At 36.1% G+C, this 23,367-nt stretch overlaps 1 protein-coding gene across 7 annotated transcripts in view; it reads right to left on the bottom strand.

The window, feature by feature from the left end:
- The window catches only part of PCDH9 (protocadherin 9), a 703,877-nt gene that overhangs the window by 451,210 nt on the left and 229,300 nt on the right, over positions 1–23,367 (bottom strand). The window contains exon 3 of one of the 7 annotated variants that reach the window (XM_042838944.1): positions 4,661–4,687. The exons of the other annotated variants lie outside the window; for them this stretch is intronic. Within the exon in view, the coding sequence (XP_042694878.1) occupies positions 4,661–4,687 (27 nt within the window). The remainder of the gene's footprint in view (positions 1–4,660; positions 4,688–23,367) is intronic. 7 annotated transcript variants of the gene reach the window in all.

The following is a 23,367-nucleotide window of genomic DNA, read 5'->3' as shown; positions in this document are numbered from 1 at the left end:
AGGTAAAGGAGAAGGAAAAACACTCTTCCACAATATCTAAAATAACATGTTTTTCTTCAGAGTAACATCTATTTAGCTCATCCGTTTTTACATGGAGACTATAAATCCAAGTTACTTAGCTACATACCAAATGCGCCAAGCTGCACCTCTTTTTCTCTTGATAAGGTGTACCCTACTGCCACTGTGAGATGAGTAAATTACTCCACCTGTCTAACTGATCCCCAGTATTCAGCCTGACACTGACAATGGCAGTGCACCTGTTAGTGTGATGGACAAGTGATTGGCAGCGTGGCATTTGCAGCTTTCTATAATAAGTTGGTTATTATACAATGATGTTGACAATCTAGAGACTGCAAATATTAAAGTGTAACTAGGTATGTGCTTGAAAAAGAGAAGAAAAAAAAAATAACCAAAAAAACAGGCTATAGGTGAAATGTGACCTTGCATAAATTTTATGCCAAAGGCTTTTTTTTTATTTTGGAAATAAATAAATAAATAAATAAACTAGATCACTTTTTCTTAGGAGTGAATTATTCTATTAATGTGTAGCTAGCAAATGTCAATACTGAGTTCTCCTATAAACTGAGTACAAGATTGCAATTCATTATTTTAATCAGCTTCTCAGCTACATAGCACCTATACATGCAAAATGTATAAGGAAATTCAGTTAGTCTCTGTAAGAATTCACCTTCTGCAGCCATATTAAACTACAACTTTCATGCAACTATTCCACTCTTTTCCCACTGTCCTACAATGTCTTTTATTTCTGTAAAAGCATCAACCTGGTCACAATGCTTCCTGCTGTTTGAAGACAAGCAGGAGTCTCAACAGCTATTAGCAGCCGGAAATCTGATGGCTCTTGTATTTAACTGTTACTTATGATGCCTATCTGTACACTAAAAATCTTATAGGCCCAACCAGAAAAACAGAGTATAGTAGAATTTTACAACTGATACAAAAATTTTAGGCAAAACAATATTTCATTTAAAGCCAGCATCTTGTCTCCAGCTGCTACCAGTATTAGGCAGAATAAACTGACTGTACCAGTTGGGCATCTTTGACGTCATCTCATTCCTATCATTTTTCCATTCTTAAATTTTTATATTCTCAATAATTTCAAATTAGCTTAAGCCTGAAAATAGGGATTTTTATATCTGATAATATATTCTTGTTAGCATTACTTGTTCTAATGATTGATATCCTTGATCTTCACTTACAAGTCTACAAACTTACTAGGAGTATGTGTTCCATATTACGGTAAACTGTAAAACATGACAGTGCCAAATTGCCTTCCATGAGAGCATTTTACCCCGAAGCGTGTTACTGTGATTAAACATAGGAAAATCTTGCAAACTATAAAACCTGAAGATTATGATGTGACACCCCAAAAGCTTTAGAATTTTAATTATGTTGTCTACACACACACTGCTTGGCATTCCTTTTTCTTTAACTGCAATATAATAGACATGTAATGTTATAGGTTCTGTTCAGCAAGTGACATATTCTATGAATATTTACATGGTATTCTGATTAAATTGCTAATCTTGGTTCCAATTGCTATGTTTGTCATAGCAATCTGGACAGCACCAGGTTGCAGCCTTGAACTCTGGCATGTGTATCCACTTGGTCAAATTGTTCTCTAGCCTATGAGTTTCTTATAATCCCCAAATACAGTTGAAGTCGTATAGCAAGAGACTGCTCTACTAGCAGAGAACGTTTTATTTTTGTTGCTTTTTTGTCTTCCTTTGGGGAGAAGTAGCTAATAAAGCACACGGACATACAGGAAAGGTGGATAATAAATGTTTAGGCATACGGGTGCGATCAGTGCTGTGATATTTAAAGAACAGAATTTTCCAAATCCATTTGTTGGCTTTCAACCAAAACCAGCAAATTTTGATTTTAGGGAAATGAAGAAGGTGTGAAAGTACATGAGACAAATCAATGCTTAAGCAGCAAAAGGTATGTCTTCCTCATACCTAGATCATGCTCAAAAATCATGCAAGTATATTTAAAAATTCCACGTATGATTTTTTTTTCTTTTGTATCCACAAACATTCATCAATGCTTGCTGAACGTTGATCACACAGTGGATGTGAAAGCAGAGAGGCAGTGGGTGGTACACTTCAGTAGTGGAGACAACAATTGTGAGTCCTCTTGGCTGGTGCAGATTTTTACTAGCGTGGCATGCAGTCCATCACCGGTGAAAATACACAGCTAATGCCAGAGTCTATCCTGAAAATTAGTGTTTTGTAGATGAGAATTTGCTCTATCAATTAGTGTTATTGTGCTCTTTGTATCTGTTGTAGATTCCAAGGTATATAAATAAAAGGCATTATTTTGGAGAGATCTACATATGTCTACACATACAAAAATACTTTTCTGTTCTAACTTTAGTGAGTAAAATTTAGAAAATTAAAAGAATGCTGAAACAAGCAGCTACATACTCTAAATGACTGCTGCAATGCAAAATCCTGTCTCACAAAACTTGTATAGTGACTTGAAATCTATCATTTTTTTCCCAATCTAAATGCTATTTTTCAATTCAGTGGGCCTCAAGCTTTTCAACAAACTGAATCAATTTGAAGCTACTCATTCAAAAGGATCCTTAAATGCCAGCCTTAGAATTCAACATGACAGAATAGACAAAGAGTCATCTTCATTTCCAGTCACAATCAGTTGTGTGCAAAGCTCCATTTCAGAATAGGGCCACATGACTGTGCTATCAGTGAAAACCTCTCAGGAGAGAGCAAATAGCCTCCTATTTTTTGTTGTCTTTATTTTTGTTTGTTTGTTTCCAAAATGTAATTGCAAATGATTATATTTTTAAATGGAACTCTTTTAGAATATTCAGTGGCTTTTTTTTTTTTTTTTTAATTTATATTTTACTTCAGGCAAGTCAAAACGATTATTCAAAGTTAGGAGTGGTAGAAGTGATAGATTTTTAGCTAAACAAGTTCATGGTGAGTACTTCGCACATGTAGGAACACCACCCACTTTAAGTGATTTCACTTGGTAAGTGCAAACACAGAGCGTTTTAACCTGCATAAGTCTTAATCATGCTCAATTGCAATTATACAGCCTGAGCATATGACAGAGGTCTGATACCAAAGATCTGGTTACAGTTTGGGAAAAACGCAGTCTCTGATGGCTGTGAAAAACTTCTGCCACAACACCATGCTTTTGAAGGGGGAGGTGGTAAATGAGAGTTCAAAAGACTCCAGAGCAGCTGCTCTGTCTCTAATGTACACCTTTACCCATGTAAACTAGCTCTTTGATCTCATGTAGAAATTTGGCTGCCTTATGCAAGCAGAAGGTACGTCATTGTAGACCTATTTATATACAGCTAATTTGTTTCTATACAAATGCTTTAGAACGAGAAAAAGAAGCTGTGCTGGTGAGTAGTACACGAAGAGGGAATCAAGTGTAGGGGGCATTGCTCACATTTCAATAAAAGCAAGAGAATAGAGGCTACAGAAGCAGGAAAGTACATTAAAATAGTAATACATTAACAGGAACACTGATCAAAAGGCAATAAGAAAAAAAAAAAAAAAAAAAATTCCAGGACATTCAGAGGACCATCAAATTCCAAAACAGTAAAGGAAAAAAATCGTTTGGATATATGCACACCAGACAGAGTAGAACAAAGGAAGAAGTTAACGTATATTCTGAAACTTTTCCTACCACTGAAAGCATCAACATAAAGATTTGAGAGACAGAGCGTAACAGGCAGACATATTTTTCACCAGACTCTGCTTAGTACTAAAACTTCCTAGCACTATTTTTATTTATTTATTTTATTTTATTTGTGCCATCATTTTCTCATTTGCTGGAGCAGCAGCTAACAGAAGAACCAGTATGCAAACTGGATAGAGTGCCCCACCTTCAGTTCTCAGCTCCTTTCAAGTACAGGAGAATGCTCCCTCTCAGGAACTGTTACCCTCTGTCCAGATTTCTGTCCAGATTTTTGAAGCACTGAGCTATCCCGAGCATGCAGACAACGTCCTGGCACATCTCTCACAGAACAGTCTCCTCTCCCCTGTGGTGCCACAGCATCTCAAATGTGGAAGGTTAACAACATAAAAATGTTATGAAATATTCTCATTTCTACAGGACGGAGTAACACATTAAGTTGGCCTCAAAACGTATTCTGTTCTCACATTTAGCTGCTAGTTTATGAACTGTGTCACATACTAAATTATCACTACTGAAAACAGCACACCTGTCTTGCCCCTTCAAAGCTCCGTTGCATCCAAATAAATGAGGGCATTCTGATAGGTGCTCTTTTCTAGGTTTAAAAAAAGAAAAAATAAAATGCTGTAGGTTTTGTTCTCAGTCAGTTTTGCTGTTTCATTTTGTGTGGTTTTGTTTGTTTGCTTGTTTGTCTTTGTCCCTTTTTACAACGTTTCTGATTGATAGTTCTATCAAATCTGCGGTAGTAACCAACTAGCAAACAAAACTCCAGTGGGAAAATACAATTGAATACAGATGAAAAACGGCTGTATAGAAGATTTTCTAAAAATGCACAAAACAACCATGGTTCATGGCTATCTTTTAAATCTACCTACTTCATTTTTCTAGTAGGTTTATTTGACAAGGTCAATACACTGAAAATGCTGATGTTACTCAGGTATCATTTCCACTAGTAGGTATTTAGTTCAACAGAGTAAGTCATTGAAATTATGACTATCTGTACACGTGAATGTTACATTTAAACAAGTACATCAGAAAATCTGAGTGTGGTTTGTAATAAGCTAGGTCTTTAAAACGTTTAGAAGCAACTAGCAAAAAGCTATACCCTAACAACACCTAATTAAAATGGATAAAGTAGTGTTATTTTACATCTTTTGATCACATTCATTTTCTCTAACAGCCTATATTATACAACCAGGTACAAACTATGTTACATTAGTAATTAGATAGACCCAGCATCTGCAGACATTTCTGTCAAGAAATCTATTAAATCTACTGAACATGAATCTTTTGACAAGCTATACTGTACCACTAGCAATGCTTCTACTCCTGTAATAACTCTCTTAGTACCATACCACAATTGCAAAATCATTAATTTACCATTCCTCTTCTTTTAAAGGTAAGAAAATCAGAAATGCCTTCCTAGTAGAACACAAAATGCTATTGACTAAATTCTAAATAAAGTCATGCTGTACCAAAATCACCAAAATTCCACCACTGGGAAAGTTCCTTTGATATAACATACAGCAGAGAATTGGAGTTAGTCTATACTTTTTCTGTGTAGTCTTTCATTTACCTTGTATCAAAAGAATAATCTTATTTTTTTTCTTCTTTAACAACCTCAAAGCCAGTTTTAATTAACTGTAAGCCATGACAGCTGCTAGAATCCAAGAAATCTCTTCCCACTTTGAAGGTTGTCTACATATTTTTAAAGACCGGATGTAGAAGCTTTAATTGTAATCTTAGAAGCAACATTAAAATCAGAAGATATCAATTCAAACATCTCCTGTACCAAGAAGAAAGTATTTTTCTGACTTTACTGGATTTTGAAACAGGACCTTGTTACTTTGTACAAGACAACACAACCAATGGAAGTGATATTGCATAAAGCTCTGAATATTCTGCTATTCAAAACTTTATTTTTTTCCTGCACAGAGGTCATACAGAAATTTTATATGAAACCAGGAGAGGGTCAGGTTGAGAGAATATTAAGATCGATTCTTAAATATTTTCTCCATATTTATAAAAAGTGAAGTTAGGGGAATAGACCACATTGCTGTTCACAATCTCCAAGCAAATATGTAACAGTCTCCTTAAAGTTTATAAATATTATTTAGAAAGGTCTATGTTGATATTCTATTGGCATCAGTTTGTAGTACCTAAATGTAGTATTCCATGAGGTCTGTGAAGCCTCATTCATGTGATCAAAAAAAATCTGTAAGAGGAAAGTGGACAGAAGCTGCAATATTCTGAATGCCTCTTCTAATTCTTAGCAAATTTGTAGTCTTAGTGATGTTAGTTGTTTTGGTTTTTTTTTCCCTCCTTCAACTACACATCTGCTCACTGGGGGGGAAGAGGGGAAGAAAAAAAAGAAAAAGAAAGAAGTGAAATGATGGATTTCATATTCAGAAGCATAGAAACATTGTGTTCCTTTCCTTTACTCATAAATGCTTACAACAATGCAGAGAACGAATGACAAGAGAAGGCTTATCATCATTAATTGTGGGCATTGTGCCAGTTGACTCCCTCAATACAATGCCTTCTCAGAATCAGAAGAAAATGAAATATGTAAAAGAGAGGATCTGAAAGCCTAGAGAATCTTTATGCAAGTATTGAAATGAGAAGCAAATCAGATGAGAGTGTTCGTATGTAAGAAATTCTACCCCACACAAAGAACACAAAATTAATTAATTGCACAAGAAATACTGTATGCATACATTATGCTTTGCTTCCACTGACAAAAGAAATACAGACACAAACATTTTTACATTGCAAATGTTCCAGGCTAAGACTTCATAGAAATCCTTGATACTCAATGCTGCTAATTTGGGGAAAAAAAAATAAAAAAAAATAAAAATCAAAGTATTATTCAGATATTTCAGCTTGAAGCCACACAGTCTGTTGTCTGTTGTGCATACCAAAGCAGTACATTGGAGTATCTAATTTTTAGTACTGATTTAACATTTAACAGACAGAATTGTGACCATTATTCTTGGTTTTCAGCACTGCTCAGTAAAAAGAGAACTGTCATTTTTAAAACAAAGAAAATGACAATGTCATATTGGATTGATTTTGTTTTAAGTATTTGAGAATATAATTATTTAGCTGAACAACACAAAGCTAAGTCCACTAAGCTCTCCCTGTATGATTTAAACAAGCAGCTCAGTGTGACAGGATATTCAGAATGTGTTATTCATATGTGACAATAGAAATAATTCCTTCCGATGTGTGGATGAAACACATATTTCTATTTGTTTGAAATACATCATAGTAGAGAATCCTTTAGAATGTGTCCATTCATCAAATCAGAAAGACTGTGTTAGCAGATGAGTTACTGGAACACTACACAGGCTTTTTTTGTTTTGTTTTGTTTTTCAATATCAAAACTGACTATATGCACAGGTTGAAGTGTAAATAGTAGAAACTGATTGTTTTGCTATGAATAGTAGTGTTGCAATATGAAAGCAAACAGCAATAAATGAATAATCTTGTAGCTTTTCTACTAGATGTGCTCCCATTGAAAGTTTCCAGCAAAATTTCAGAGGAGCAAAAAACTTATCTCACATCTGCTCACATTGACAAGCTTCCCAGCTGAATCTGATACATTTTAAGAAAAGGTAGAACTGAAGATCTGGGAAAAAAAAATCTTTTTCTTCCTTTTAAACTTTGACTTGAAATTAAGCACAATTTAATCTTAACGTTTAAAAACTTTCATGATCCCATAAAAATTAAAATTTGATTGTAAAGAAAAAATAAACCCTAACAGCTGGATGAACATTAATCTTTAGGAAAGCACATGTTCTGAGAATCATGTTTGTTTTTAAAACATCTGTAGTCATTTTATAGAAAATTACATTCCTCGAAAAACAACATATTGCAATCACATTTCATTCACATTGGTATTCTCATCTTATGCATACTATAATATCTAATACCAATATAATAACAGCATACACTATCTACAAGTTATTAATGTAGCCAGAAAACACTTTTTTTTACTTTATATCTCTTTTGTTTGTAAGAAATGTGATTAACTAAATCTTTATTTTATATTACAAATCAGAGTATTTTTAATTGTAATTGAGAAAGGAAAATAAAAAGCCATATAATTCCCATTGAAAGACAACATAAAGATGATGAGTATTTACAAGAAAGCAGTTAAAGACATTACTTCTTTTTCTATTTAACTTCAGTATAGCAGTTCCTAATGCATGTGGCATATATTCCAATCATCTGATCAATGCCTATCGAATTACACAGCCAAGACTGCAAAAGCCAGGTGATAATCAAATTTCTCTGTTTAACAGTATGTTTAAAACTTTCTACAATCACCTGAACCTTCATGCTATTTGGCATTCAGCTTAATTGCACAGATGTTTTCACAGATAAATAATGACTTGACCAGCTAGTCTTCCATGGAGCACAAGACAGGTGGCCATACCATATCATTCATTGTTAGAGAGTTAAGTACAATGAACTTCAATGCTGGAATGTTAGCAATGCTAACAATGCTCTTGTTCTCCTGTGTGTCATTTTGTCAACTACAGTTAAGACTGCTTGCAAACCAGCCATTTTTACAGGTTCCTGCAGACTCACAAAAGCAAGTGGCTCAGTTCTTATCACGTGGATATGATGGAGGTGGGAAGCACAGTGGGAATGGAGGTCTACAACGGAAAGGGTCTGCACTGGAGAGGAAAAAACAGCATAACAAAAGTACCTGTTTCTGCTGTTGCAGTTCCTAAGCAAGTTAAATGCAAAGAACATAGTTCTCTCCTCACATTTTAAGCTGGGCATAAAAATCCTCTCTAATAATGAGTGATCTATACTTCTGAACCTCTCTCAGAAAAAAACTTTCCCTTAACTATGTTTCAGAAATAACAGTTGTTACTTCTACTCATACTGCACATCAGTAAACTGAGGCACAAAAAGATTGATGTACAAATGTTAAGAATGCTTTTGGCATTCAGAAACCCAAACAGTTAATCTTTATGTATGTGCTTCTATAGATGTACTATAGCCGTGAAGCCGTACTTCTTAGGCTTTCTCAGGTGTAAAATGAGGTATTTCCAAATTAGAGACACCTTTTAAATTGAGATAGGAGACACTGCAAAGGCATACAATGACGAAGTCCATTTCTTCTGTCCATTTCTAGCTGCAGATTAGAGAGAAAAAAAACAAACTTGACTTCCTATTCCTATATGTGTTTACCAGATTTTCAAAAATTCAACCTTAGTCTTAGAATTTTGTATACATGATGGCTATCACTCCTGATGATAAAAATGTTAAGTCATTTTTTCCTGAAGCAGAAGTTAAAAACAACATACACCATGCAACAAGGTCAAGTTTTGTGAAAAGAGAATGAACATATATGTATTGATTCCTAGCTGAGTGTGAAGAGTACAAATGGTTCATAGAGAAACAAACCTGTCCTCTATTAATGATGAACAAAAGATTTCCATTCTCACTTCAGTAGAACAAAATAAACACCTGGATGGCATATGACAGTTATGCTAACTAAATCCAGTCTAACTCAGTCTAATCAATGACTATAAGGACAATTTATGAAATGAAATCAGAAACTGAATATAAGATAGGTTACTTTTTTGTTTCAATACTTTCAACCAACATGTACAAAGTCACCATCTTGGTCAAAGAAGATGAATTTCTTCATCATACCAAAAGCACAAACAACGGATTTAAAGGTTCACTAGAAGTTATTACAAGGAATAAAACAACAACAACAACAACAACAACAACAACAATAATAATATACAGCGGTGCAGATTCTTGTACAAAGTCATCTGTCATGTGAATGTCTTGAGCTCTGATACACAGCTTCATAGCCAGATTGAGCATGCCCAGCAATACGTTCAGCAAGCGATGTATTTCAGCTGCTTCTTGTCCTTGTGTATATACCTGTTTTGACAGTGCTCTAATATGAGGAACATTCCTGTCAAAAGCAATCTTTTTGCAACTATAATACACAGCCTTTCAGAAAACTGTGCAGAAGAGCTGAGGAAATTACTGGCTTTAAGAAACATTGTCTTAAGTTGTTTAATCAAATCCTTACCTGTGTTTACTGAGTGAACTGCTGAGCAATACATGCTTTCAAGCTAACACTTCCCACTTACTGCCTAATATGCAACAGGAAAATACAAGTTTATATAGACAGTCATTTGCTTCATTACAGACTACTACTGGCAGCCTTTTGGGAATATTAATACCTGGAGGTTATTTTTCTGCTTTTTAATTCTAAAATGAAGACCTAAGTCTTTATACATGGAACAATGTTGTTGTTATTGTAAAAGTAGATTTTTGTTATTCAGACTTTATGCTGTTCCCACAATAGGTCTGGTTACATGAATTCTAATTATCAACAGAAAAAAATGTGGTATTGAATTTCTAATGCATAATAGTTTATTCCGTGCCACTAATACAAAAAGAAAATACAGAAGACACTGCTCACCCTTCCAAAAAGAAAATAATTCTTTTCACAACATTTACTACAATAAAAACTGATTTATTTGTGTAAGAGATCTTTCTGGTTGACAACAAATGAGGCCTCACAAGCTTTCCGTCTGTTAAAAACAGCAGATTAATTTCTTGGAAAGCAACTAACAGCTAAAGAGGGATGTGTATTTTAGATAACAATTCATCAGAACATTCAGTTCATTTCCAGAAGCAGTCAGTGCTAATGTAATAACCCAACAATAGCTCATTCATACTTTGCACTCTGCAAAGAATTGAGGTAATGTTAGTACTTTCACCCTCAGGTATGGTTTTGACACGCCACAGAACTCTTTCCTTGGCAGTTGCATCTGCTGGAGCTGCTGGATCAGTTGTGCCAGAGGCTTTCATCCAGACAGACCTCCCGGCAGCAGAGGCATCTCCAATGGGTCTCAAATTGTAGGGAGTGCCTGAGGCTGAAGGTCTTCTCTTCTGTAGGTATGTTGCTGTGGTTAAAAAGTTATGTTGCCATGTCAAAAAAGTTATGGGAGGAAATAAGCGGGCTGATTAACATTCATGAAGATGAGTAAGAGACAGGATGTTCTTGAAGCTCCTACAGCATCAAGGGTCTTAACCTCCCACTGCAGTGAAGATGCAATTGCACTCTGTGCCATGTGAAACAGTAAGTCCCAAGACTATGGAAGACGAAGGCTGTAAATTGGTCATTCCTTGTATGAGAAGAAAGTCAGTTGCTCCACCTGCAGGCTTGCACTTAACAAGCAGGTTTAGTATCCTCTATCCACAAAAGAGCTAAGCATGGTTCCAAGTGAAGAAATATAGCCAGTGCCATGCAGGATCACCCAGAAGAAGCAGTGAGTGATTGCTGTAGTGATTCCCTGCTACTGGGGTCAGAGATCCATCTTCCAACTTAACTTGAGCTCTTGTCAAGAAAGGTTTGCTGCCTGTTAGGGGCTTAAACCAGGAATGTCAGGGAAAGACTGTTCACACCATTAGCAGGTGGAAACCATTAACCCTTGCTGCTCTTCCACATAGGCAACTTGGAAACTATCAAATGGGGATTAAGGGTGTGTGGGCATAGACCATTATATTTTCAATCTTACCAGCTAGAATAAAGGATGAAAAAGAAGAATAAAGTTTGCAGAAGTAGATGGATTCTCCAAGTGAACAACTGGCTGCACCACTGGTTTTTGGCATCTATAACCATGTGACCCTATTTGAAGATCAACAAGTACTGGGAAAAATGGAATCCATTAAATGGGGGATACACATCTTTGACAACAGACTGATCAATCAGACAAGTACAGCTTTAATTAGTAAAGATGGGGGAAGGGGAGAGTTAGAAAGACTCCAAGAGCTGATTCCCAGGAGATCATCCTAACTAGTTCCCTGAGTAGTCTGAAGCTTGCTTTCTCCACATGTAGGGATGAAGCTTTTGTGGGCGTTTTCCTCCAGTCACCTAAGATTTTAAATTTGTCTGCTTTGTGGCCAAGATAGCCACCTATCTCCACTTCAACTACAAGATCTTTTCTAATTGTCTCCCTTAGTTCCTGTACCAAGAAGTTATTATCAAGGTGTTACGAGATTCTCCTGGACTTCTTTGTATCAGCTGTGTGGTATTCCCAGTTAACATCTGTCAAGTTGTTGTCACCCATAAGGATAAGGGCAACTGATCTAGAGATGTCTGTTAGTTCCTTAAAGAATAATTCATCAGTGCTGTCATCCTGGCTGTGTGGCCAAAAGCAGACTCGCACAATGACATCCATTTTATTTGTTAGTCCCTTCATCATTACCCAGAGGCTCTCAACCGTGCTATTGCCAGCTGGGAGCTCCACACAGCCCAGCCCTTGACTCACACATAGCATCTTCCCTCCCACTCCATCCAGGCTTCTGGAAGGAGAAGCAGTTTGTGTTATTTTTAATTGTTGAGGTTTGTTTTTTTCTGTCTGCTTTTGGTGCTTTTTTTTGTTTGTTTGTTTTTTATTTGTTTGTTTGTTTGTTTTATATTTAAAGCACAGTAAATGAAATAGTTACCAACTAAAAAAGGAACTTTAAAAATAAAAAAAATGTATTTTGGGAATTTTAACCGCATTGACTGAATGAGCAGTTTAGAACTCTTGTAATATTCCTCCTTCTTCATAATTCTTACCCTAAACTCATCACCTAAGGAAGATCTGAGTTGGTTTATAAAAGCAAATTTGAATTTTGTTGGAGTAAGATATACAGAATAGGGTATAATTGTCCTGCAGCTAAGGTAAGAGACAGTTTTAGTCCACTGTTCAGTGCTATAGATCTCACCATTCGTTAAAAACCAAACCAAGTAAAAACAAAACCAAAAAACAACAAAAAACCTAACAAAAAAAAAAAAAAGAAGAAAAAAAGAAAAGAAAAGAAAAAAAAGACTACAACAAATAAACCTATAGCAACTGTGGATTTTTAATGACTTAGATTTCAGCTTTACAAGGAAAAACAGAAGCTGACATGAGCTTGCAAGCAGAACAGTATTCTATCTTTATCAAATCAAATAAAATATGAATCTTTAAAGATACTTTAAAGTTCCAGTTTCGAAATGAATTGTTACTCTCTTCTGTATCACTGCTAGAATAAAAGACAAACAGATTCTACAGGATATTCATCCTGACTAGCCTTAAAAGCTGAAATTCCAGATAGGCCTATCTTCATTTATCCTATAAATATAAATCTGTTTCATTTCACGTAAAATCTAACTCTGATCCAGAAGGGAGAATAAACATGTCAAATAGGAATTTAGTAAGGAGAGGAGTAGGAATGGTATCCTGTTTTTTAAAGAAAGTTTCTCTATGTCAAGATAGAGGCACCACACTTTTAAGGGTGTAAACAACTTTTTTTTTCTTTTTTTTTTTTTTTTTCCCCTGAGCTTTTGCAGTAGAGAATTTAATTTATCCTCTGAGAAATAAGTTGATGCATATCTAAAGAAAAAGCCTACTGGAACCCCTTACTTAAAAATATACATTTTTCTTTACAAGTGACATCTCAAATAACCTGCTTATTAAAAAAAAAAAAAAAAAAAAAAAAAGAGCAAAATCAGTTGTAATACGGGTTGCAGTACAAGGAGCAGACAATGGAGGATCAGAGGCAGGAGATTAAAAGAGCATTCTGGATAAGCTTCTCATCTCAGCTGAACATGTGTTTAACACCTTCCGCAAATTGTCTTACTGCTCAGGATGTTTTATCAATGCAGATTATGTGAAAATATTAGGCTCTTATGTTTGACAGGATGTCAAATATTATAATTTTCAGAATACAGATATATAATCTAGCTCCTTGGACTGAAATTCATACATGGCATGAAAGCATGAACAGGGATGCTCTTTGTGCAACAGAATTAACATACTGCCTTACTGAAACTTCTTTACTTTTCTTTTAACCACAGGGGGAAACAAACAAACAAACAAACAAACAAAAAACAGACAAGAGGGTAGCTATATTTCTAATCTAAGTTTCATCTAAATATTGTTTTCTGTGCATGCTTCCTAGACATGCAGTTAGAGAAAAATTCACTGGTTTTTGTTTGTTTATGTACACTTTTCCTACAAGGAGGTGGCCAAGATATTAAATAGAAATATCGATTTCTCCAATGTCACTAAAAAAAAGTGAGATTTTCAGATTATCTAATTAACAGATAATTGGGCACAAGTTTTATGCAAAAGATGCAAAGAACATGTGAAATACTTCCTAAAAAGCAAAACAATTTGAGTATGTCTGAGATTCAAAATCTGATGACAAACCATGTTTAATGTGTGAGATTAAAAACTTAGAATTGCATTGACATTTTTAAGATTTATAAATAGATCTTAACTAATATCTTAAAGAAAAATACAGTGTGTTTTAGCTCCCTGTTGAAAATGAACTCTGCATGTGAGAAAAAGGCAGAAAAAAAAAAGGCTGAGAGTTTAGAGCCAGCTACTTCAACAACTTCACAGCTCTGGAATATTTATCTACTTATTCTGTTTTTAATTCATTTGACCAGCTTCTTATTGTCTGGTCCATTTGCCATACAGTTCTTGTCTGACCTCACTGTCTGGAGATTGTCTCAAAATGACAACTGAAAACACAGCATGATATGCAGCATGCATCTCATAGCTTACTACACTTAGAAGAAAATAATAAAATAAATAAATGCTGAAGAAACACCTGGAGGTAAGATCCATGCCCAATCACTTATAAAGCAGAAAAGAATAAAATAGTGAAGTTTCTTATGTCTCATTAGAGAACCTTATAGATAAAAACGATATTATATCACACGTGTACATAACTGACAATTTCACTTCTTGTTAAATGAACTGCATACCTAAGGATAGGATTTGCCACTAGCAACATGCATAGACCATTACACTTCTACAAAGCCAATAAAGCTTTCCAGATGAAAACAAAACAAACAAAAAGAAAGAAATAAACAAACAAACAAACAAAAAAAAAAACCACACACACAGTGAATGTACGATTTTACTAATATGGGAGCCTTTGTTGTGGACATGTTAATGATGGACCATAATAACTACACTGACACAGATTTATAATCCCCTTCTCATTGTTTGACAAAAAATCATCCAGCATTAGTATTACATGAAAGTATATTTTCCAACAATATAAAGCTAAACAGTTGGTTAATAGTTATTACTGGAAAAAAAATATATATTTGCCTGTTTTACTCCTAACTATGGTTGCCATTTGCTTTACTTAGGGCTATAGAAAGTAAATTTTTCCTCTACAGCAAAAAAAATGCTGCAGTTACTTGTGATCTACACTTTGTACCACACTGCTTAGAAAAGGGCTGTGTATTTAGACAGAGAACCAGGAGAAAATTATGACTTGTTTAGAGATTGTTAAGACTTGAGTAAGAACAAATTACTATGCTTTCTTTAGCTTTGTAATTTTAAAAGCAAGTCCTGTATCTATTTATAAAGTATCTGACCTTCAGATAACTGAACACATTTCTTCTTTTAAGTTGATTATTTTTTGATACAAACATGCTGATTGTATTAAATAGGTATCTTTTCAAATTGTTTTAAAAAAATATTAAACAATACTTACATGTGCCATAGTTATTAGATTTTCTTAAAAAGAAAAATGAATCAAAGAATTTGTTCATACATTGGTATAACAAAACTAACCAGACACCATTAGAATACAGATACTGTCTTTACACACATGCATCTTAATTGGTCTAGCAGATTCCCAAATTGTTTCCTTTTGGCTGTTTAAGAAACAAAATAAATCATTTACAAAGCTTCATATGAACACCTAGAGTAGTTTTTTTGTCCCTTCTATTTCCTGTTTTGAGTCATTCTCCTTTTTAGGTCTGATCTTTCCAACCAGAAAGCTCAGAGACGTTCACTGAACATGACACAGGTGATTTCTAAAACTTCCCTGTAGTGACTGATGACCATTTTCCATCTGACAGTTGTCTCACTATCCAAAATTTCCTCAGGACCATGTTTCCATAATAAACCCTCACATAACTATTTAAACTTGCTGTCTCACTGTCTGCCACTTAAAAATACGAGTAATTCCTACCCAGATAGTAATACCATGTACAGGAAATTGAAAATTAAAGCCACAGTCTCCTCTCATTCACAGGCAGAAGACTTCACTGATCACCTCAGGATCTAACTCTGATTTTCAGTGGTTAATCTGCTATCCCTAACAGGTGGCTGATTCATGAAATATCTCTAAATATGGCATTGTGCTCCTGTAAGCACTGCACTGCAGGGATCTGTGCTCCCTAACAATACTTTATTGTTTCCTTTTTCTCCATTCTAACTTGTACAACAGGTCACTTTGGTACATGAAGCTTTTGAAAGACACTAAAAAATGTCTGCAAGTGTAACCTTTTCTTTCAACAGAATTTTCCAAAACCTCTATATAGTATAGACACTTGACAACACTTGAGGAAACGGTGAATTTCTTACTACACTGCCTAAGAGAGCTTTATAAGACTAAGCCTGTCCATTTATACAAATAGCTGATAAGGCTTTATCACTAGATATCACACAAAAACAAGGTTTCAAAAAGCAGAGAACTACAACAATTCTTCTGGCAAAGCACAAATTTGGCCAAGATAAAGATTATTCTATACCAAAGACCAAGATCCTAGACACAAAAGCACTTTTATTCTGATCAATACTGATACGGTTCATAGAATCACACCAGAAGACAGTCAACCAGAGCCAGCTATCAGCCAAAGAAATCTGACCTCCGGGGCTGAGGTGTCACAGACCCAGTCCTAACTAATTGAAATATTGTTCACACACAAATTAAACACTGCCTCTCTCAGCACTGCTTTGTAACTAATGCAGTGGATGAATTAGCAAGCCAACTAACTTCAAAGAATCCTTTACAGATGAGACATATGTAAATATCAATGCTTTGATCAACAGTGTCCATCAGCTGTCTTTCTCCACACACAGATCTACTATTTGTCATAAGAAATATGCACAATCAATTATAGAATAGATATCTGCTCTAAATACGGACTATTGAGTTGAAATACACCTGGCAACCTCTTGAAATGTTCATTCCCTAAGGAATGCAATACTACTTTAGGTTGAGACACAGTTTGTCTTTTACACTGAAGGAGCTTCATTAGGGAATTAGCCCATCTAAATTTTTAAAATCCCAGATGCTGTTGATAATGTCACTGAAGAGTTAAAACATCATGTCATTGGTTACTTTGTTCATACCAGAACCTAGCAAAACTCACTCGCCTTTTAATAGCCCCAGACGGCCAGTGAGTAAAGCCAGTGGAGAACGGAGGCTGAGGGTGGACTACTGTGACAACTTTTTAACGGTCTTTGCATATTGTCAACTTCTCCTAATCAGAAAACAAAGCAAGAAAACAAGTCTTGTACATTGAAAAAAAACATTTTATTTTTCAGACTCTGTTAACTCTGCAGCCATTCACCTGTCTGGGCCTCATTTCAGTGATGCTACAGGGAGTACAACCAGACATAAAAGTTCTAGTAATGAGAATGCATATAGTTTAATCCCACATTATCATACAATGTGGTATGCAATGAAGGGGATATGGCCTCTTCTATCAGAACCATTTTATCCAGAGAAGAGAGCCTTGAGCTGTGCAAGAATGGAAAGCACAGACATACTGCTCAACACAAGACAGTGCATAAAGCATGACCTAGCCCTTATGTCCACTAGGTACAGCTCAAAGCTATCAGGAGGCAATCTATTAGATTCAAAAGCAATGTTAATTCAGGCACCATTCAGTCATAAACGATGCCATATTCTACTATTCCACCTTCAGGATGAAGTCTCATGCCATCACTGAGGCAGATTGTACAGTTAGAGAGAAGCTACTGTCTGATTGCTTAGCAACATCCCAAGAGAAATGTCTTCCCAGAGGAAGAGGGTTTCTCAGTGGAACTCCTCACTCAGCATAGTAACCTATTAACAACCTGTCCAGTACAAGGATCCTATATATACCTTAGGAGCCTGATCTGCTACTGTCTAGATCATGGTGTAGTGATCTGTATCTGGATAAAATGAGCATAAAATGCTGTTATCTTCTAGTTCAGTCACACTTTTACACTTACTTTACACCACAGTAAACGATTACACACATTGCAAAGCACTGAAAGTCACATTTGAAAAGCATTACTTTTTACCTGTTTTTGCAAATTCTCAGTAGCACAAAAGCATACAAATATTGCCAAAAGCCTCCAATACAAGCAAAATTTTTTTTCGCATTTGATAATTTCAAAGACTTTTATAAACAGACAATCAATTCCCACCAAACCCATATGAAACAATAACTAAAAAAAAAAAAACCCCGCAACATGGGCAAGCAAATCAAGCTACAAAGAAGGTTACCTAAGGTCAAGGACAAGCTAATTGAAGTAACTGGTATGTATGTCTTCCAGGAGACATAACTCTCAATCCTCTACTTTAACCTTTAAGCCACACCAACCCTTTGTAATGGCATTATCAGTGAAGGCCTTCATTTCATTTTCCATGTATTGCAGTTCCTCCATCTCCCCTTATCCTTTTCCCCCAGGCTCTAGAAAAAAGATATTAAGCCTTCCTGTTTTTTGGACATACTGATATTTCATACAGATGTGGCTTTGCACCTCTTCTTCCCACTAGGTAAAGCTGAAGGTGTCTTTATGTTGAACAAAAGCATAAACATGAAATCAGAAAGAAATACGAAAGATGAAAAAGGGTAAGATAAGCAATAGTGAGCAGTTTTACAGTTTGCCACAACAGATGAAGCTGCACAGTGACAAATCAGACTTGTATACACTGTCATAAGCTAACAAAAAGACAGTACAACTTTCATTGGTCATTCTTGTTTTCAAAACAGTGCATTACAGTAAGATGTGTCCTTTGATTGTTTTTTTTTTGTTTGACCAAAGATTATGTACTTCTCCCCTTTTTTATATGCTGACCAGAGTCAAGAGCTTGTGAAACTTTCTTAGGGTACCTAAATTACTTGGAAAATGCAAATGCTAGCAACAACTACATCAGTGCTTCTTAAATGAGATGAGGCAATTTATCTAAAACAGTAGCCAGTCAGACCATATTCTCCTCAAATAAACCAGCAAAAGTCCCCCAGTCCTCTTCAGAGGAAAGGCCGTCATTCAGATGTGACTGCATTTAGCTGCATGTGAATTAAGAATTTACCAATATATAATTACCCTTCAGGTAAGTCTGTCCAACAAAGTGCTTCTTTTCAAATACCATCAATAATTAGAGCAAAATCAATAATCATATGACAAGTTACATAATTTTACCATGAGTCCTGTCTAACAACACTGTATGTATGCCTACAGGTAATTTTAAAAGTGTAATTCCAGCATTCAAGCAGTAAATGCAGACAAAGACAGGCTTAAGTATTTTCTACATGTCTCACAGGAACTCATATTAGAATTTTCCTCCCTAAATGACTTTAGCAGACAACTGTTTTTCTTCCCTCAAATACATTTTTTTGCAGTAAACTAGTACTTGTTTATCTGAGATATTACATATCCATAATGAAGACTTGTGATTATCTGTGTCCTTTATGTCACCCTGTCTCTCTTTCTTCCGCCAACCTGACAGTATAAGGAAACTTCCAGCATAACAATTACAGCACTTAGCATCAAAAGCATGTTGCTACAATCTTACTATTTTCTTCAGATATAGTGAATATTTACAAGTCAACACTTTTCAAGACAGAAAGCTGAACTGGATCTCAACACAGTGTGAAAAACTGCCTTGTTACAGTGCGTGTGCAATCAACCATTCAGAGACTTAAACTAGAAGTAGTCTTTTTATGCAAACAATAATATCTGATATGCAAATAAATACAAACAAAGCAAAACACAGAACACTCAAATAATATCAGCTGCTGCTGGCAGTCAAATTGTTTCATATAATCACCTAAAAACAAACAAAAAACTTTTAAAAGCATGATTGTCCTATACACACCTAACGAGATCACACAGACAACAAGAATACATTTAGAACCCACACGTTTATCACCATATCTTAAACAATCAGTAACCCCTTACAAGTAAATATTCTAATTAATCTGTCTGTCTTGCAACTGAGCCACTACCACCAGTACAGCTACGTACTTGCACAAGGGTTACAGAATTCAGTTGCATAAACCTATTTACAAAAGCAGAGTAACCTAATGCACTCAAGAGTACAGTTTAAGAAGACAGATGCAAAGGACAGACAAATGGTGGAAGGTGCAATTTCTAGAACATTATTAGCCTCCATCTACTTCTCCTCTACATTCCTCATTCTAAAATAAAGAAGAAGAAAAATGCAGGTAGTTTTGAGAACAGCCAGGAGCCAGTACTGCAGGAGAAACTCTACAAATCCTTTTGTTTTAGAGTTCTTGCAGCAGCTATACTGAATCTGCATTACAATGCTTTGCCTCTGGGCAGCAGCAATACCATAGTATACTACATTAACCATAAATGTTTAATCACTGCCTATGATCTCAGCACAGTCCACCAGTTTCATTTTGTGAGCATGGGCCAAGCTGTGAAGAAATATCCTAAATCAAGGTTTAACAGCATCAGTTAGAAATTACTCTGGCTGTGAATCCTCTTATCTCCTCTTATTCATACTACCCAGCTCTGAAAGCAGGCTGCCTTTCTAGTGCAACTGTTAAACCTAAAGATACACCCCATAATGCAGAGCACGTAGACAAGCAAATTAACTCCCAGTCACATTACTGTTATCTAGACCTCAGTGATATCCACACTCCTACAAGCTACAAAACCAGCTGTCTGTTCTCTGTGAAACTGAAAAGTCAGAGCAGGACCTAGAATAAGTGAGAAAATTAGATTGATCAAGTTCATTTCAATAATACTGTTTTGCATAAAATTAATATTTTGGTAAGAAACTCTAGAAGAAATTTCATTCTTCGCAAGAAGAAGAAATCAGAAGACAAACAAAGCAGGATATAATAGGAAGATCTACTATATGGCATATTAAACTTCATTATCATGTCCACAAGTATAAAAACCACAGACATAGCAAACTGACATTCAACATCTTTTAGGCTATTTATGAGCAAAGGCTCTAATAACTCTAGGTGAACTCTTCACCTTCATAAATGATAGAAATACAGTGATGTAACCTGACTTCAATTGTAGTACCAGAGAATTATTAAGTTTGGAAAAGTCCACTGAGATCATCTAGTCCAACCATCGACTCAGCACCATCATGCCCACCAAACCACGTCTCTCAGTGCCACATCTACCATCTCCTTGAAAACCTTCAGGACAGAGACTCCACCACATCCCTGGTCAGCCTTGTCCAATACCAGCTTTTCTGAGAGTAAATTTTTCCAGATATCCAACCTGAACCTCCCCTGGCAAAACTTAAAGCTATTAGTTCTTGTTCTATCACTGTTCCCTGGAAAAAGAGGCCGTCCCCCACCTTGTCACAACCTCCTTTCAAGCAATTGTAAAGAGTGATAAGGTTTCCCAAGCATCCTCTTCTCCAGACTGAACAATCCCAGCTCCTTCAGCTGCTCCCCATAAATGCTCCCATAAAGCAGCCCATAAAGATGCTCCCCCATAACAGGGGGCCTGTTCTCCAGACCCCCCACCAGCTTTGATGCCCTTCTCTGGACACGCTCCAGAGCTTCGATATCTGTCCAGTAGCACAGGGTTCAAAACTGAACACAGTACTTGGAGGTGCGGCTTCACCAGTGACATGCACAGAGGAGCAACAGTGTCCCTAGTCTTTCTGACTGCACTATTTCTGATACAAGCCAGGATGGCACTGGCCTTCTTGGTCACCTGGGCACATTCCTGGCTCATGTTCAACTGAGCGTCAACAAACACCCCTAGATCCATTTCCTTTTCCCGCTGACAAGGCCTGATCCCCTGGTTGTCTCTCACGTTATGTGATCACGCTCAAGATAATCTGCTCCATGACTTTTCACAATGCTGAAGTCAGGCTGACAGACCTGTAGTCCCCTGGATATGAACTAAGTTATTTCCAGCATTGTGGTTCAATGACTTCTGAGTAATATCAGTAACAGCTTGCCCTGTATTAGTGCACTAGCAATGGCCTCCTATAATTACCCTTTGAAACAAAACTAAATTAAGATCACAGTACAGAAGACATTGTAAACTCCAGTGGATAACCTAAAAGAGATGGATTGACCTCTAGTAAGTATACAGGACATTAATATAAGGATAATTTTGTGACTTAAGTTAAATGATCATAGAATCATAGAATAACTCAGGTTGGAAAAGACCTTAAAGATCATCGAGTCCAACCATAAACTAACCATACTATCCTAACTCTAACAAATCATGTCCCTGAGCACCACATCCAAATGGTTTTTAAGCACATCCAAGGATAGTAACTCAACCACCTCTCTGGGGAGCCTATTCCACTGCTTAACAACCCTTTCTGTAAAGAAGTTTTTCCTAATATCCAACCTAAACTTACCCTGGCACAACTTAAGGCCATTTCCCCTTGTCCTGTCACCTGTCTGTTCCTTTGTGGTTAAGTCTGCTCCTGTGAAATATATGCCAGGTATTAATATGTGTCTGTATTTCAGAAAGTTAACCACATATGTAAATAAATAATTATTACTGCAAGCAGAAACTTTCATTTGCAAAGCTGAATAATCCTTCAGTGGGTAACAATATTTGTTTGGTATTCCAGCACATGATTATACTGTGCTCACGCGTGTTTTCTGAGTCTCTTTTATTAGTCATTTAGTTGTTTCACCTGAGTTTGCAGGATATACCACTGAGCAACCATTCCACAATATTTAGAAGACTAATGCATCAGAAATCTCCACTGATGTTAAAATGTACTTTACACAAGTCTCTACTTAAATGAAGGGCCTCTATTATTCCCCCAAACAAGTGCCAGCAATAGTCACGCTTGGCCACTCTCAGCCAGACAACTGCTCTCTTCTAAAGAATGTTTTATGATCTTTTGGCTATATAATTTTTCCACTCCAACAAAATGGATTTGTGGGAGGTTGCCCAGGTAGGGAACAAAAGGATCCACTTTCTAAACCAGAGTAAACCACCTAGATATCCCAAGGGTAGAAATACTATCTTTAAATAAAGATCTCTCTTGAACTCTGTAGGCCCTGTGTTGGTCTACTTCATTTTTATCCAGCCTGCCACAAGTTTGATTTCCTTTTGCCTTACACTTCAGTAACATGCATTTTCATTTCAGAATTGTTTAGATACTGACTTTTTCACATCTCTTTCATTTTCAAAGAGCAATTAAAAAAAAAAAAAAAAAGACAAAAAGACCTTCCGGGAAACAATAAGAAAACCCTACAATGTTTGTCAGTTTTCAAACATTATTTGTGTTATAGCATAGGTCAAGCTTTTAACTTATCTTTGTTCTCTGCTAACTGTAATAAGGCAATAGGATAAGAACCCAGAACCCAGATGCAAAACAGAGGATGAGTTTTAGAAACCCACTCTTCGCACTGGTTCCCTCCACTGAAAGCAAGGGGCATGCCTATCTTGATATTGTTGCTGTGAAGTGCTCATTAAATTATTGCTTATAGCAGGAGGCAAGGATCCTTTTGACTAAATCTGCTAGCCAGACTCCTGCAGTGACTCTCCTCTGGATACCCCAGCAGGCGACTCTTTGAAATGCTTATAATAAATGGAATACAACTGGGAGAAATCAGAAAGGGCAATGTTGACAACTGTCATAGCAGGTTACAGC

The sequence above is a fragment of the Centrocercus urophasianus genome, unplaced genomic scaffold (genome assembly GCF_019232065.1).
Source record: "Centrocercus urophasianus isolate 14NV4802_14NV808 unplaced genomic scaffold, USGS_Curo_1.0 seq_9, whole genome shotgun sequence".
Lineage (NCBI taxonomy): Eukaryota > Metazoa > Chordata > Aves > Galliformes > Phasianidae > Centrocercus > Centrocercus urophasianus.
This window is presented reverse-complemented; position numbering and strand designations above follow the sequence as displayed.